Here is a 14,027-nt window from a genome sequence, read left to right on the forward strand (position 1 = left end):
CATGCAATAACGATAAAAGGGAGTCTGTTAGGGGGCGTCCACACTTGTGCCCCGTCTCCGGTGTGTGTGTATTCCACCGGGTTTCTGTCCTCAGCCCTGATGAAACTGGACAGGGGATGGAAATCTAACGGTCAGCTTTCATGTAAAGGTGACCACTAGAGATGAGCGAGTAGTACTCGATCGAGTAGGTGTTCGATCGAATACTACGGTATTCGGAATTCTCGTACTCGATCAAACACTACTAGCTGTTCAAAGTTTAAGGTTCGATGCAGAACCAGCGTTGATTGGCAGAATGCTATACATTCTGCCAATCAACGCTGGTTCTTCTCTTACCTTTCTGAAGTCTTCTCCGCGTTGCGTCCCTGCATCTTCTTCCGCTTGGAATTCACTCTGCCTAGGCATCTGGTCTAGGCAGAGCCGACTGCGCATGCGTGTGCATGATCACGCATGCGCAGTCAGCTCTGCCTAGACCGGATGCCTAGGCAGAGTGAATTCCAGGCGGAAGAAGATGCGGGGACCCTGCGCTGGGAGAAGACTTCAAGCAGAATCCAGCCCGACCGTCTCTCGTGGACTTGGTAAGTATAATTGTATCGAATTTTGCCTACCCCTGAAATGAGCATTTCCCCCCATAGACTATAATGGGGTTCGAAATCCATTCGAACAGTCAAACAGTGAGCGGCTGTTCGAATCGGATTTCGAACCTCGGACATTTTAGTGTTCGCTCATCTCTAATGCTTACCTCTTTGGAGCAATGACAACGCCCTCATTGCTCCAAAAAGCTCATTTCCATATTGACAAAAATGGTGCTATCTGGGCAACAAAGGCACCAATTCACAAGGGTGAAAGGCTGTTTGATTCAAGGGACCCCAACCTATCTATCTATGCGGTTGGGTTGATATGTTAAGGTCTGGAGACAGACTCTCTTTAAGCCCAACATATCCAATAGTATTTTTATGAAAAAATTCCCCTCTACAGGTATACAAGGCTAATTGTTATTTATTCTGTTCCAGAACATGAGAATATGGTGGAATATAAAGGTAAATTTAAAGGGATATTCCCACTTATGGCGTATCAATATGATAGATTTGGGTCTCACCTCTGGGGCTATAACAGACTTTCCATATCTTCATAAACTTTGAATATCCCATAGACTTGCATGGCCACAACTCCATGAACTCTACCAAAAACCTTGCCTATTGGAACCGGGGTAAAGGGTCTTTTTTATCAATCTATTTTTCTTCCATGAAGGCAAAACATGACTTTTTACTTAAAGTTCCTAAATCCCTCATCCCCATCACATACAATGGAATAATACTGGAAATAATGAAAAGTACAGGACATAGAACTGACCCACTTTACAGTTTATTTCTTTTCGTTTTTGTACATCGTCCTCAAGTTTCCAGTCGAAACAGCAAACAATATCCATGCCTTGTGCACATACAAAGAGATGTTCTAAAGAGAGCTAACTAGTACATTTCCTCATGTTACCTAAAACATTCGCCCACGTGAATTGCTTAGGGAAGTCATATTCATTGTCGACATTCAGTAAGAGATAGCAAAATCATTTTATGCATGAGATTTCTGTTATATTTTTTCTCATGCTGTAAAACATGTACATTGCTTTGCTTGATCACCAACTAATACAAAACAATATTCCAGAAACATAAGGCCCGGGCTAGACAAAGACTGCACCCATAGGAAAGCACCGGATTGCCCAATTTGTAAAAACAAATGCAACCCCCTCCAGCTACACAACTCCAACAGAGGGGGATAAGACCAAGGCAGTCACACAGCTCTTCCCATTCACTTCTCTTGGTAAAAAAAGAGTCAAAGACACAAGATTTTAGGGCGCACAATTGTGTGTTATTTAGCACTGGTGTTAAAGCGTAACTAAATTTTCGGACAACTTTTGATTTTCTGGCAGTATTTGTGCCATAAATATATTTTGTGATGAATAAATTTTGGCTCCTTTCTGTGAAATTTTGCAATTTCCACTCTTTCCCTTGTTTCTGTATTGACAGCTGTTCCTGCCTCTCACTGTATGTTACTGTGTATGGAGTAGAGGGCTGAGTAAGGTATAGAAAAATGGGGAGGGGGGGAGTCACTTCATACAGTTATATCTCTGGTATTATACAACCTACAAACTTGCTTTGGGTGCCATACGAAAGAGGGGATTCCCTTCTTTCATGGGACATTAAGATATCAGTGCTAGCTATATTATTTCACTGGTTGAATACACGGTCGGGATTAGGATATTTATAAGCAGCTGTATAATATATAGAATATAAAAATCCCAATCCCAACTGTGTTTTTAACCAGTGATATCTCCGGAAATAATTGAGATTGCACTGCTGGGGTGTGACCCTCTCTTAGGGTGCATTCACACTACTGATACGCTGCCTGATTCTGAATGTTAAAACACGTTCAGAATCAGCGCGTATAAAGCAGCTCCATTCATTTCAATGGGGAGCGCTCGTATGCCGGCTCCCGTTGAAATGAAAGGGATCTGCTTTATACGCGCTGATTCTGACCATGTTTTAACATTCAGAATCAGTCACCGTATCCGTAGTGTGAATGCACCCTCACATGTACAAAGTAACATTCAGTGAGAGGCAGGAACAGCTGTTAATACAGAAACAGGGAGAGAGTGGAAAAAATGCAGGATTTCACCGAAAGGATACAAAAATTGTTAAAAGTATATTACAAAGACACAAATACTGCCAGAAAATCAAAAGTTGTCCGAAGGTTTAATTACGCCTTAAAGGGGTGTTCCAACTCATTTATACACCCTGGAGAGGCTTAAAATAACACTGACTGTATACTTACTTCTTTCTTCGGCCAGGGATCTATAGAAGAGACCTTTTTGGGTACCGGGGTTCCAGATTTATGGCCTACACGTGACCAATACAGTGAAGTTCTGGGGAAATGGAGGATCACAGCTCAGTTACTGATTGGCTCCCATACAGGCAGAATGTCTACAAAGTCTGGGGACCAACAGGGACACTCCACTGGATCCCCGGCTGTACGAAGATGTAACTATAAGGTGATAGTTATTTTATGCCTCTCCAGGGTATAGAAAATGAGCTGGAACACCCCTCTAAAAGATATGGCTCACTTTACAACCAACTTATTACTGCTATTACTGTTCTTCTACATCTAGAATAAAAAGTGAAGATTAATCCCTATTTTGTATGTGTAACTTCGATGCAGACCAGCAGCAGCCATAGTCCCTTCTTTTTTTTATGTAGATTGTGAGCCCACATAGAGCTCACAATGTACATTTTTCCCTATCAGTACGTCTTTTTTAGAATACGGGATGGAAATCCATGCAAACTCCTTGCAGATGTTTTATTTTTGCCCTTGGTGGGATTTGAACACCAGGACACCAGCGTTGCAAGGCTGCAGTGCTAACCACTGAGCGATTGGGAGTGGAAAAGATCGCACTCTGATTGGCTATGAAGTAAATTTCATGATTAATTCCGATCCCGATCTTTTCCAGCGGGATCGAGGTCAGAGGTTATTTCCCACAATGCTTGGGTACTGGCCAATCATTGTGGGAAAAGCTAACATTAGGGTTGAGCGATCGGGATTGGGAAAGATCAGATCCCGATCGTAGATGAAGCAAATTTCACGATTGCGATTGGCTGGAAAATGATCGAAAATCGGTTTTAAAAACGATCCTGAAATCTCAAGATCGGCTCAACCCTACTCACAAGTATCTGATCAAAATGCAAAAAGTGTGAATGGGTATAAGCTCTGGCTCCTGACAATAAACCCATAGGGCCTCTTGATTTCGATAGAGATGGTGGAGGACCCGTTGACCAACTTTGTATTTTTGATGGCAAGCATGGCATAGACTGAAAGCACAGATGTCAGTAGGGAAGCCATGTTGCATACAACACAAGAACAAAGTGGAAAGAAGCCCATCATTTGTAGCAGGACAGGCAACTATCTTATGAGTATGGAGGTGTATGATGTCAGGATAAAAAAGGTTAAAGGCCATATGGAAATTATGAGCGTTACCGAACGTGTAGCTTTAGGCCTTACCCTCATCTAAAAATGACTTAGCACACAAAATGGTGCCGTAGACTGATAAAGGCAACATACACACCATGTGCCGAAAAAATCAACCTCAGTGTTGAAATCCATGTCTCATGATACATAGACCCCGATACCTTCTCCCACAATGGTCATCATCACAGAAACTGCTTGTCTGGTAGCAACTGGTGGAAACCCCCAAGGATTCCCATTGTCGACTGAAGCAATAATAGGTCAACAAGTTGTCTTCATGTCCAACCTTGTAAAAAGTCCACAAATACAAGCACGTCCGAATAGAAATATTGCAGTAAAAATATCAAAAGTTTGTTCATACTAACAAAAAACACATTCATTATCAGGAGGGTAAACCCTTAGGTGAATCCCCTCGTCCTTTGTATAGGATACACCGTGTATTAAATTTTCACCAAAAAAATGGAGAGAAATCAAACAATTATTGCACAGTACAAAACCCAAATATCCAAGTTTTAGCTTTGGCCCCCTATCTTTTTGTAGAATTCTTAAAGCCGCCACAGGCAGATGAATGATATCATTCTAATAGGACACGCGTTATTGGCAATGTCCCCATGAGGTAAACCAATAAGAGGTCCCGCAGCAGCACAAAGTCTATTAAGAAATACAGGAGGGGTGGGCAGAGTGGTCGTAGGGGGGTCCGGCCTTTACATTTACAGAGAAACTGAATATTGAAGATGGTGGTACAGGTTTTGTCACTGACAATGTAGCGAGGGCCATTAAACACTGTAACCGTGGCACAAAGAAAACCCCAAAAACAATTACTCAATGGCTTTACATAACCTCTACAGCAAAACTTTATTGTATATGAGCTGATAGTGCAGCACAATCTACAGACCCCCCCTCAAAAATAGAGTTTTTGGGTGTCTGGAAGAAAAGCAATAGCGCCATGTTACAAGACCAGCACAAGTACGGAGCATGTCCGGGCCCCTCGTGTGAGCCTTCCCACCTCGATACTAGCTTCAAAGATCTTCCAATGCACATCCATCACGTCTGAAGACCTTGCGGTGATGTGTGTAATGCTGAGATGAGGAGCAGCTCTGATCTAGCTCTAGAAGATGTATCATGACAGTCAAGAGTCACTTAGACCAGGCTTCCGGGCCACGAGATCACACTAAGGGTGACTTTACTCCTTTGTTCCTTCAGCATTGGGACCAGGGCAGAGTGGCTCATTCCCACCGTAGATAAGCCATTGACGGCAACAATCATGTCTCCACACCTGTAGGGGGCGACAGTCCACAGGTAAATAGAAATACAGTATAGGCACTCCACAACCTACTCAATCCTATTCTCCTATAAAGGATTTTCATTAATGATGTCCTCAGCCTACCTCATGACTTCAGATCTCTGCTAATACATTCTATGGACATACATCATGGCATCATTACAAGTCCTGTAAATTTTATTAGGTATTAGAGCTGTAGATATGATCTTGTGGACTGAGATGTTATGCTGTCCATGACACTATGGTGGGAAAAAAGCCAAGGACTAGATACAGTACTAGGCTTCTCCTAAAATTTGTTTGTGATAGTGACGGGACATTCCAATGTAAACCCCTGTCCTAGGTACAATTATTATGCGACCTTAAAGTTAACCTGTTAGGGGAATACTTCTGCTACTCAGAACAGGATATGATAGAATGAAAGAAGCTGAGATCACATATCTCCTCTGTCATATAACCCTATATATCACACAGCTCAGCTTCTCTCCTCTATCATATAACCCTATATATCACAGAGCTCAGCTTCTCTCCTCTATCATATAACCCTATATATCACAGAGTTTAGCTTCTCTCCCCTATCATATAACCCTATATATATCACAGAGCTCAGCTTCTCTCCTCTATCATATAACCCTATATATCACAGAGCTCAGCGTCTCTCTTCTATCATATAATCCTATATATCACAGAGCTCAGCTTCTCTCCTCTATCATATAACCTATATATCACAGAGCTCAGCTTCTCTCCTCTATCATATAACCCTATATATCACAGAGCTCAGCTTCTCTCCTTCTATCATATAACCTATATATCACAGAGCTCAGCTTCTCTCCTCTATCATATAACCCTATATATCACAGAGCTCAGCTTCTCTCCTTTATCATATAATCCTATATATCACAGAGCTCAGCTTCTCTCCTCTATCATATAACCCTATATATCACAGAGCTCAGCTTCTCTCCTTTATCATATAACCCTATATATCACAGAGCTCAGCTTCTCTCCTTTATCATATAATCCTATATATCACAGAGCTCAGCTTCTCTCCTCTATCATATAATCCTATATATCACAGAGCTCAGCTTCTCTCCTCTATCATATAACCTATATATCACAGAGCTCAGCGTCTCTCTTCTATCATATAATCCTATATATCACAGAGCTCAGCTTCTCTCCTCTATCATATAACCTATATATCACAGAGCTCAGCGTCTCTCTTCTATCATATAATCCTATATATCACAGAGCTCAGCTTCTCTCTTCTATCATATAACCCTATATATCACAGAGCTCAGCTTCTCTCCTTTATCATATAATCCTATATATGACATTATTACTCTATTTTGTACTGAATATGGTACTTTTGGCTATTGGAAAAACTTATATACTCATTTTGCTTTATTGTCTCCATATACACCTACATTTACAATCCACTATTCCAATTCTCTAGAAAAATTCTCTTCTGCCAAGAACTAACTGGTTCAACATGAAAATATCAGGTACATATCAGGAGTAAATATAGCCTATGGATGCTGCAGGTGCTTCCACTGCTGAGTCACACTCACTTAAGGCGTCCATCATAGTATGCAGGTGTCCCAAGCACGATGGTTTTTATAAAGAAGGGCTGGTTTGTGTGGTTCTCCTCATATCCTCCAACTATGCTAAAGCCCCAGCTGCCCAAACTGCTTCTTCTCAAGATGACATCATGGCACCTATGGAGACAGCTGCAGAAAAGAAACATTTATGATGGTGGTGTCAAATTTTAGATAAAAGCCATATTGACTAGAATGTCTATGGAGGAGTCAATACATTTACAATGACAACTCTTTGGACTTGCTTTCTGCCTACATATTGTTGTCAGTATGATACACTACTACAGAAATGTAAAAGGAAAATGTTTGTTTTGGTACCGTGTTAGCCAGTGGTTATGAAATATGAAAAAAAAAAAAAAAAAACTTTGCAAGTCTTCAGTAGGTGATACCTTTTTTAATGGCTAACTCATAATGATGACAGAATATGACGTTTCGAAGCTTCCTCTGAGCTCCTTCTTCAGATATATCTAAAAACACTTTCTAGAGGCTGCATATTTATAACTGGACATAGGGGTAGGGTTACAGGAAGGAGGGGGGAAGAGGCTTATTACTATATACTTATAACAACAAACAATCAATTGCCAGATCCCAGGTTATCTTAATGGCTGTCTTAATGATTTGTATAAAAAGACAAACCCACGTGAGACGTTAATTCCATTGTCCAGTGTCTGGAATAGGGTCATGGCCTTGTACTCATAAATCAGTCGCTGTTTCCTTGATTTAAAGAGCTTCTTTCGGAAACAGCATAACACTTGTCCATGGGCTGTGTATGGGACTGCAGCTCAGGCTGCATTCACTTCAATGGGGTAAGTTGCAATACCAGAGACAGCCAGTGGACACCAGTGGAGCTATTTCTGGAAGTCAGCCTGGATCTCAAATCTTGTAGGACATGTAGTGATAAACATGTTCACTTGACAGTAAAACTCAGTTACATACATATTACAGTTACAATGTTATGTTACTTGGATTTGTAATACATGACTAATGAATTATATTGGCCTTGTAGCACCGTGATATTGTGAGTCCTATATGGGACAGTGACTGACAATGTCTATAAAGAGCTGTGGCATATGATGGTGCTATATAAGTAAGCTAAATAATAAATAAATTCTCCATGGCATGAAACATTACATTATTCTCTCTAAAAGCAGGACTTTTAACAGAAAATAAGGTGCCAATGGTGACAAACATGGCGCCTATAGTGCTCTATATGGACCTGTGAAGACTCTATGTGAAACCACATAAGGTCTGTGAATGTGGAAATGCCATGTGCATGAACCAAAAAGCTGTGCATGGTGAAATCCACATTTGATAGGACCAGGGCTGTGCCACTCTTGCTATTCCTTTAAACGCTCCCATGCACATGCAAACTCAGCTTGGTCGAGTGTGCATCTGTTCTCAATAAAGAGAGGGGGGGAAGCAGTTGCCAGACATCTTCAAAAGAAAATTGGGTACATTGAAATCCAATATGATCCTTCCTCTCGCTTGACATGCACTATTGGGGAAGAGTCATCGGTGTGGTTAGCCCTATTGCTCTGTAGCGATGGAGCCCTGGATTCGATTCAGACCAAGGACAACATCTCCAAGGAGTTTGTATGTTCTCCATGTCTTTGTGTGGGTTTCCTCTGGGTACTCCAGTTTCCTCCGACACTCCAAAGACATACTGATGGGGAATGTACAGTAGATTGTGAGCATTATATGGGACAAATTCTGTAAAGGGATGTGGGACATGTTGGTGGTAGATGGTCAGGCAGCCCTGCAGAAATGAACATTTCCAGGCTACATGTATATTAAGACACTGGGCGTATTAGCAGCCAGTTCTCAGGAGCGGATCCCAATAATCTGTCTGTCTAATTGTGCGTGCAATGAAGAACTAAGGGAGCGTTCACACTACCGTCGGTGTCCGACAGGTAGTGTCCGCTCCTAGTGTCCGCTCAAAATCTGTCACGGACATTAGGAGCGGACACTAGCTGTGTCCGTGACACCTGTCATTCATTTCAATGGGCATCGGGTGCGTTCTTTTGCACTCCGTGCCCGTCCTTCCCTGTCCGCAAGTGAAGATGTCCGACTTCTGAAGCGGACAGAAAAACCCTGCATTCTGGGGCCACACAGTGGCTCAGTGGTTAGCGCTGCAGCCTTGCAGCGCTGGAGTCCTTGGTTCAAATCCCGCCAAAGGCAAAAAAAAAACATCTGCAAGGAGTTTGTATGTTCTCCCTGTGTTTGCGTGGATTTCCATCCCATACTCCAAAGACATACTGATAGGGAAAAATGTACATTGTGGGCTCACAATCTACATTTAAAAGAAAAACCCTGCATTCTTTTATTTTAGTGATCGTACTTTGTACATATGCTCTACACTGGCCAATGCAGAACCGGCGCTGATCAGAATGTTTTGTAGCTTATTGGTGCACATCTTTGTGTATCAGCACCTTGATGTGTATGGCCAGATGCAAAACACAAAAATAATATACAAATACCTGCAGGAATTTTTTTATTTTCTTTGTTACCCTTCTTGTCCTAAGCTGTAGATAAAAGTCGCGATGCGGAAGAGGTAATGTTATATTTCCATTTGAAGTAAATAGAATGTTAAAAAAAATCGCCTCTTCTAGTGGAATAAAATATTCTTGTCTACGCAGCAAGTTTAGTGTTGAGCAATCCATGCAGTCAATTATACTAATAGCCAAACAGCGCGGACCCCTCTCCTGCAGGCAGCCGAATTGTATGCAGATCATAAGCAACACTTAGCAGCAAATAGGAATTTTACATTTCCATTTTTTTTTGCAACCATAAAACTGAAAATTGCAGAAAAGCTGCAATAAAGATGGTATAATAAGAAAATAACATAATATGCAGATACATTTATGTCTCACAAACCAGAATAGCCAAAATGTATTGGGCCCAACGTTTGACAGTCACAGCAAAGCGGATGGGATTCTAGCATATGCTACCCTCACCTTGCGGAAGGGTGCGAGAAACGGACACGTTGTGATTTGCAAAATTGTTGCAGTTTTGGAAATTGCAGCATGTCAATTATAATTACCGAAACGCCGGCGGTTTCCCTATAGGTATAATAGAAGCAGAAAGTCAGCAGAGGAAACCTCTGCAAATCTTCTGTGCAAAGCGCTGCGGGATAAACCATGATGCGTTGTTGCTGTGGTTTTTCCTACAGTACATTTCTGCTGCGGGACTCCAAGTGGAGCCTTAATCTAATGGTAAAAAGGTTTTATAAATGCAAAGCTGTTGCCACTCATCGTGTCACCATATGGCGCCACTAAACGGCACCTAATGACAGAGATACTCACGTACAGAGACAATAGCTTATAGATAGTAAAGCAAGTATGTAAGTTTTCTAGTTTAAAAGTGGCGCTTTTTTGGTGCACGGCTGGTTTTCCTGGAAATTCTCAATTGTCGTATCAGTTTTGAGAAAAACGGATAGAGCAAGTCAGGGATTAGGGTGAGCTGGGAATAGCTCGCACCAGAAAACTGGCATAACATACAGGATCTCGTAAGGGATCAGTTGAAACACGATAAAGACAGGAATTGTTAAAAGTGTCGGGAAGCTGTAAATGGCAGAGTGCATTCTACCAAATAATACAATCTTATGTATTAAAACAACTAAATCATTATTGAACTCCTTGCAATACTATGTCTAGCCACTTGGTGTGCTGTAAAGCAGTAAATCCCTCTGCAGGCAGCACTCCGCTTCTTCTCTACAGTGCCATCAGATTGGAGTTGTGTTCACATTGTGATGCTCAACCTTCAAGTGTTCTTTGTGAAAATGTCACAGTTCAATCCAATGGTATAACTAAACTATATAACTATATTACTATTATTACTGCAATTATATAGCCTATAGCTCCCATTAGTATAATGAAATTCCTCCTATTATGATATTTATATTACTTATTAATTATATTATTATTATATATTTATTACAAGTGAATAGACGCCATTCGTGGCTTCCTTTTTATTCATTCTCCCTCTTAATGTGGTGGCAAAGGGCTGCCCCACTATGTAGATTGGGGGTCTGGGGACCCCTATTCTGGAGTTAGGTGTGAAAGTTAGAGGTGAGATGTAATGTAATCTATATGTTAAGGGAGGGATGGAAACTTTCCTGTAATGTCTTGTGAACGGTAAAGTGAAAAACGTGCCATGTTTAGATGAAGTAGGCTGCCATCTTAATAGGAGGCGACATACAGTGGCAAATGGATGGTCTACAGCTCCATGATAAGGACCATAGGGACTCCATGTACACAGAGAAATGACGCTTGTCACTAATAACACGGCTATGTACCTGGGCAGTCCGAGCCACATGACCCACGATGGAGACCAGCTGGCATCATATTCGTTTTCACTGATTGTGCTCATTTCTTCATTGACTTGGGTTTGCTCTTCCAGAACCTCCACCTCAAGGGCCTTAAGGGTAATGACGGAGGAAGCGGCGCTGGCTTTCAGCATGGCCACTGCTTCACTATGGCTCAGGTTGGTCAGGTCAATGCCATTTATACTCAGCAGGACGTCCCCTGGGAAAAATAGACATAATTTAGTTTCTTATTCAAGATTTCCATTCTCATATTGAGTTGTATGTGCTGCTGCCCCACTGACCATGAATATAAAGGTGACCAGAACCGTCCTTGGGAGAAGTGACCCCTTGGATAAAACAGTTGTATGTATGTCATCTGTAGTACTAAAAATGGTTGTGGAACAAACCGGGTTCCTCTATTTGCTGCAGTAATGGGTTTTACAGATGTCACAGACAGCAGAATTGGGGACAGTGTGGTCAGGCGTACAGAAGGACAAAATAAAGATGGGGCTGGGGGTGGAGTGGTTTGGATGGGGATGGAGTTTTTGGTCTGTAAGGTGACTTGAAAATTGGTGATCAGACACAGAGGGGGTAGTAGTCTTGCATATAAAAGAAGTAGCATGCCCTCCAACTTCCAATGCAAACACATTTGCAAATTTTACAACCCTGTCCAGTCTCAGTCCATGTTCAGTCCCGGTCAAGTGTCACTATGCAGGGATATATTTGAAGATGCCGCACTATTACTGAATCATTTTTAGGATCGAAGGCAAACTGCAGTGTTTCCTTTATGTCAGATTGTGCCATGTACTATTCTTAGCCGCGCTTCATGTGGAGAATATCTATGGCGTCTGATAAAGCCTGTACGGCGGTGAATGGGGTCTGTTCAGCTTTGTACTGAAGAGCTACATACTGCACTGTGTGACCAGGGCTTTGCTAGCTGTACCACTGTACATCATAGTTAAAGGTGCTGACCCAGAATCACAGCTTATAGGTGATACACATCTGATCACCAGGGGTCCTGCAGCTTGGACCTCCACTGAAGGTGGTCTAATGTTCCCCAAGAGGCACAGTCACACATGAACACTACTGCTGCATTTAAGATCTATGGGTCTGATGAAGATAGCTGAGCCCTGTACTTGGTATCGGCGCCCTATGACTATGAGCATGCACGACAGTTCCTCAATTCAATAGCTGGAAATGGGATCCCTCATTCTTGTCATCCTGTGGACAGGTGATAAGTTGTCCAGGACCATTCTCCTCGGGGGCAGGCCTGATGTGACATTCGGTGCTGTGATTGGTTTGGCTATTGAAGGGGCGTGTCTAGCCAATAATTTCTACAAGCCGCATTTCAAGAAATGCATCAGATTTCTTGGGACAATCCTTGAAATCTGGGACTGTACTGTCAGATCTGGAACAGTTGGGATGTATGAAGTAGAAGGGGGAGATTTGATTGAAGGGCTTACCGGGAGCAAAGGGTTGGAGAATGGCGAGGTCTGAATAAATAATGACTGACATGTGACAACCAATTTCTTATCGTTAAACCCAAGAAGCTGTAAATACCACATTTTCATGTCTCATAAATCATGTAATAAAATTGACTTTAAAAGAAGCGGCTATAAGCTGCTTAAAGTTCCCATCTGTGATATCTAAGCAGCGCAGTCCGCATTCATCCCTGTGTATCTGCGGCTTATATAAATTAGCCATTATTCCCACCAGCGTGAATTCTCCATTTATCAAGTGTTAGGAAGGAGGATGTAGATCTAAACCTCGTTTAATTCTGCTGTCTCTCGCCAGACATCCGTGGGGCTGCACGCTGGTTACAAAGATTGGTAGCTCTCCACTTTTACTCCCTCGTCCTCCCGCTACTGTCATGCCTAATGATTCCATGGGAGCTTTCTTCACGGTAATATGCTTCTCGTGGCATGTTACACACTGGGCAAGATCCTGAGACAGACACAAAGAGAAGAAGTCTTAGGAAGAGTCACTTAGACAAGGCATCAGCTACAGTACAGTGCGTGCACTACAGTAATAAGTCATAGGCATGGGGAGTCCAGTATAGTGTAGCTCATATGGTGCAATGTAGCATAACATGTCCCAATGGACTCAATCCATTCACGGCCGATGACGGCCATTGGGGAGTTAATTCAGGGTAAATAATAAGAGGAAACTAGCTCAAACAGAGGTCGGAGACTTCAGTAGTCGTCTACAGTACGAGGAGAAAGTGAGTTCAACAGGAGAGGGGAGGGGGCTGAGCCAGCAATCGCAGTAAGAGCAGGATTACAACTTAAAGAAGACCTTTCAACACCAATTTCAACTCTACATCCTCCAAAAGATGCCACGACAACGATTCTGGCACAGTTGGAATTTTTTGTCTAGCCACTACCATTCCTGGGCAATAGGTGCTCTTCAATACAATTACGCTCTTTGTCAAGTGGATGTCCCCAGACTATCTACTCTAGCCCAGGGCCACCCACCTGACAGTACTGAAAGAAACAGTGCCAATTGCTCTGGAATGGTGGAGGCTAGAGAAAAAAATTCCAACTTTGCCAGAATCAGTGGAGTGGTGCCTATTAAAGGTTGGAAAGACTTGTAGCAGATGGAGGTGGTGCAAAGGTCCTCCTTAAGTAACATAACCATGAACCTCCTTACCCCCCACCTATCTAGAGCTATCAGCAGACTCCCTTTAAGACAAAGTAGAAATGAATACAGATGTATCAAGCACCAACTATTTCTAATAGTAAATGCATTAGAACAGAGCAGCACACCGTTCGTACATTTGGCGTTTGATACTGTATATCTGCACATCAACCATAACTGCACTAATCTCGCTGGTAGGCTGCGT

At 42.2% G+C, this 14,027-nt stretch overlaps 1 protein-coding gene across 2 annotated transcripts in view; it reads right to left on the bottom strand.

Moving 5' to 3' along the window:
* Positions 1–3,874: 3,874 nt before the first annotated feature.
* Positions 3,875–14,027, bottom strand: part of LNX2 (ligand of numb-protein X 2) — a 103,614-nt gene continuing 93,461 nt past the window's right edge. For both annotated transcript variants that reach the window (XM_075265957.1, XM_075265958.1), the window contains exons 7-10: positions 12,952–13,129; positions 11,177–11,405; positions 6,856–7,014; positions 3,875–5,287 (exon numbers count right to left, since the gene is read on the bottom strand). In XM_075265957.1, the coding sequence (XP_075122058.1) occupies positions 5,152–5,287; positions 6,856–7,014; positions 11,177–11,405; positions 12,952–13,129 (702 nt within the window). In that variant the 3' untranslated portion in view covers positions 3,875–5,151. The remainder of the gene's footprint in view (positions 5,288–6,855; positions 7,015–11,176; positions 11,406–12,951; positions 13,130–14,027) is intronic.

This window comes from Leptodactylus fuscus, chromosome 2 (assembly GCF_031893055.1).
Source record: "Leptodactylus fuscus isolate aLepFus1 chromosome 2, aLepFus1.hap2, whole genome shotgun sequence".
In the NCBI taxonomy this organism is placed as follows: domain Eukaryota; kingdom Metazoa; phylum Chordata; class Amphibia; order Anura; family Leptodactylidae; genus Leptodactylus; species Leptodactylus fuscus.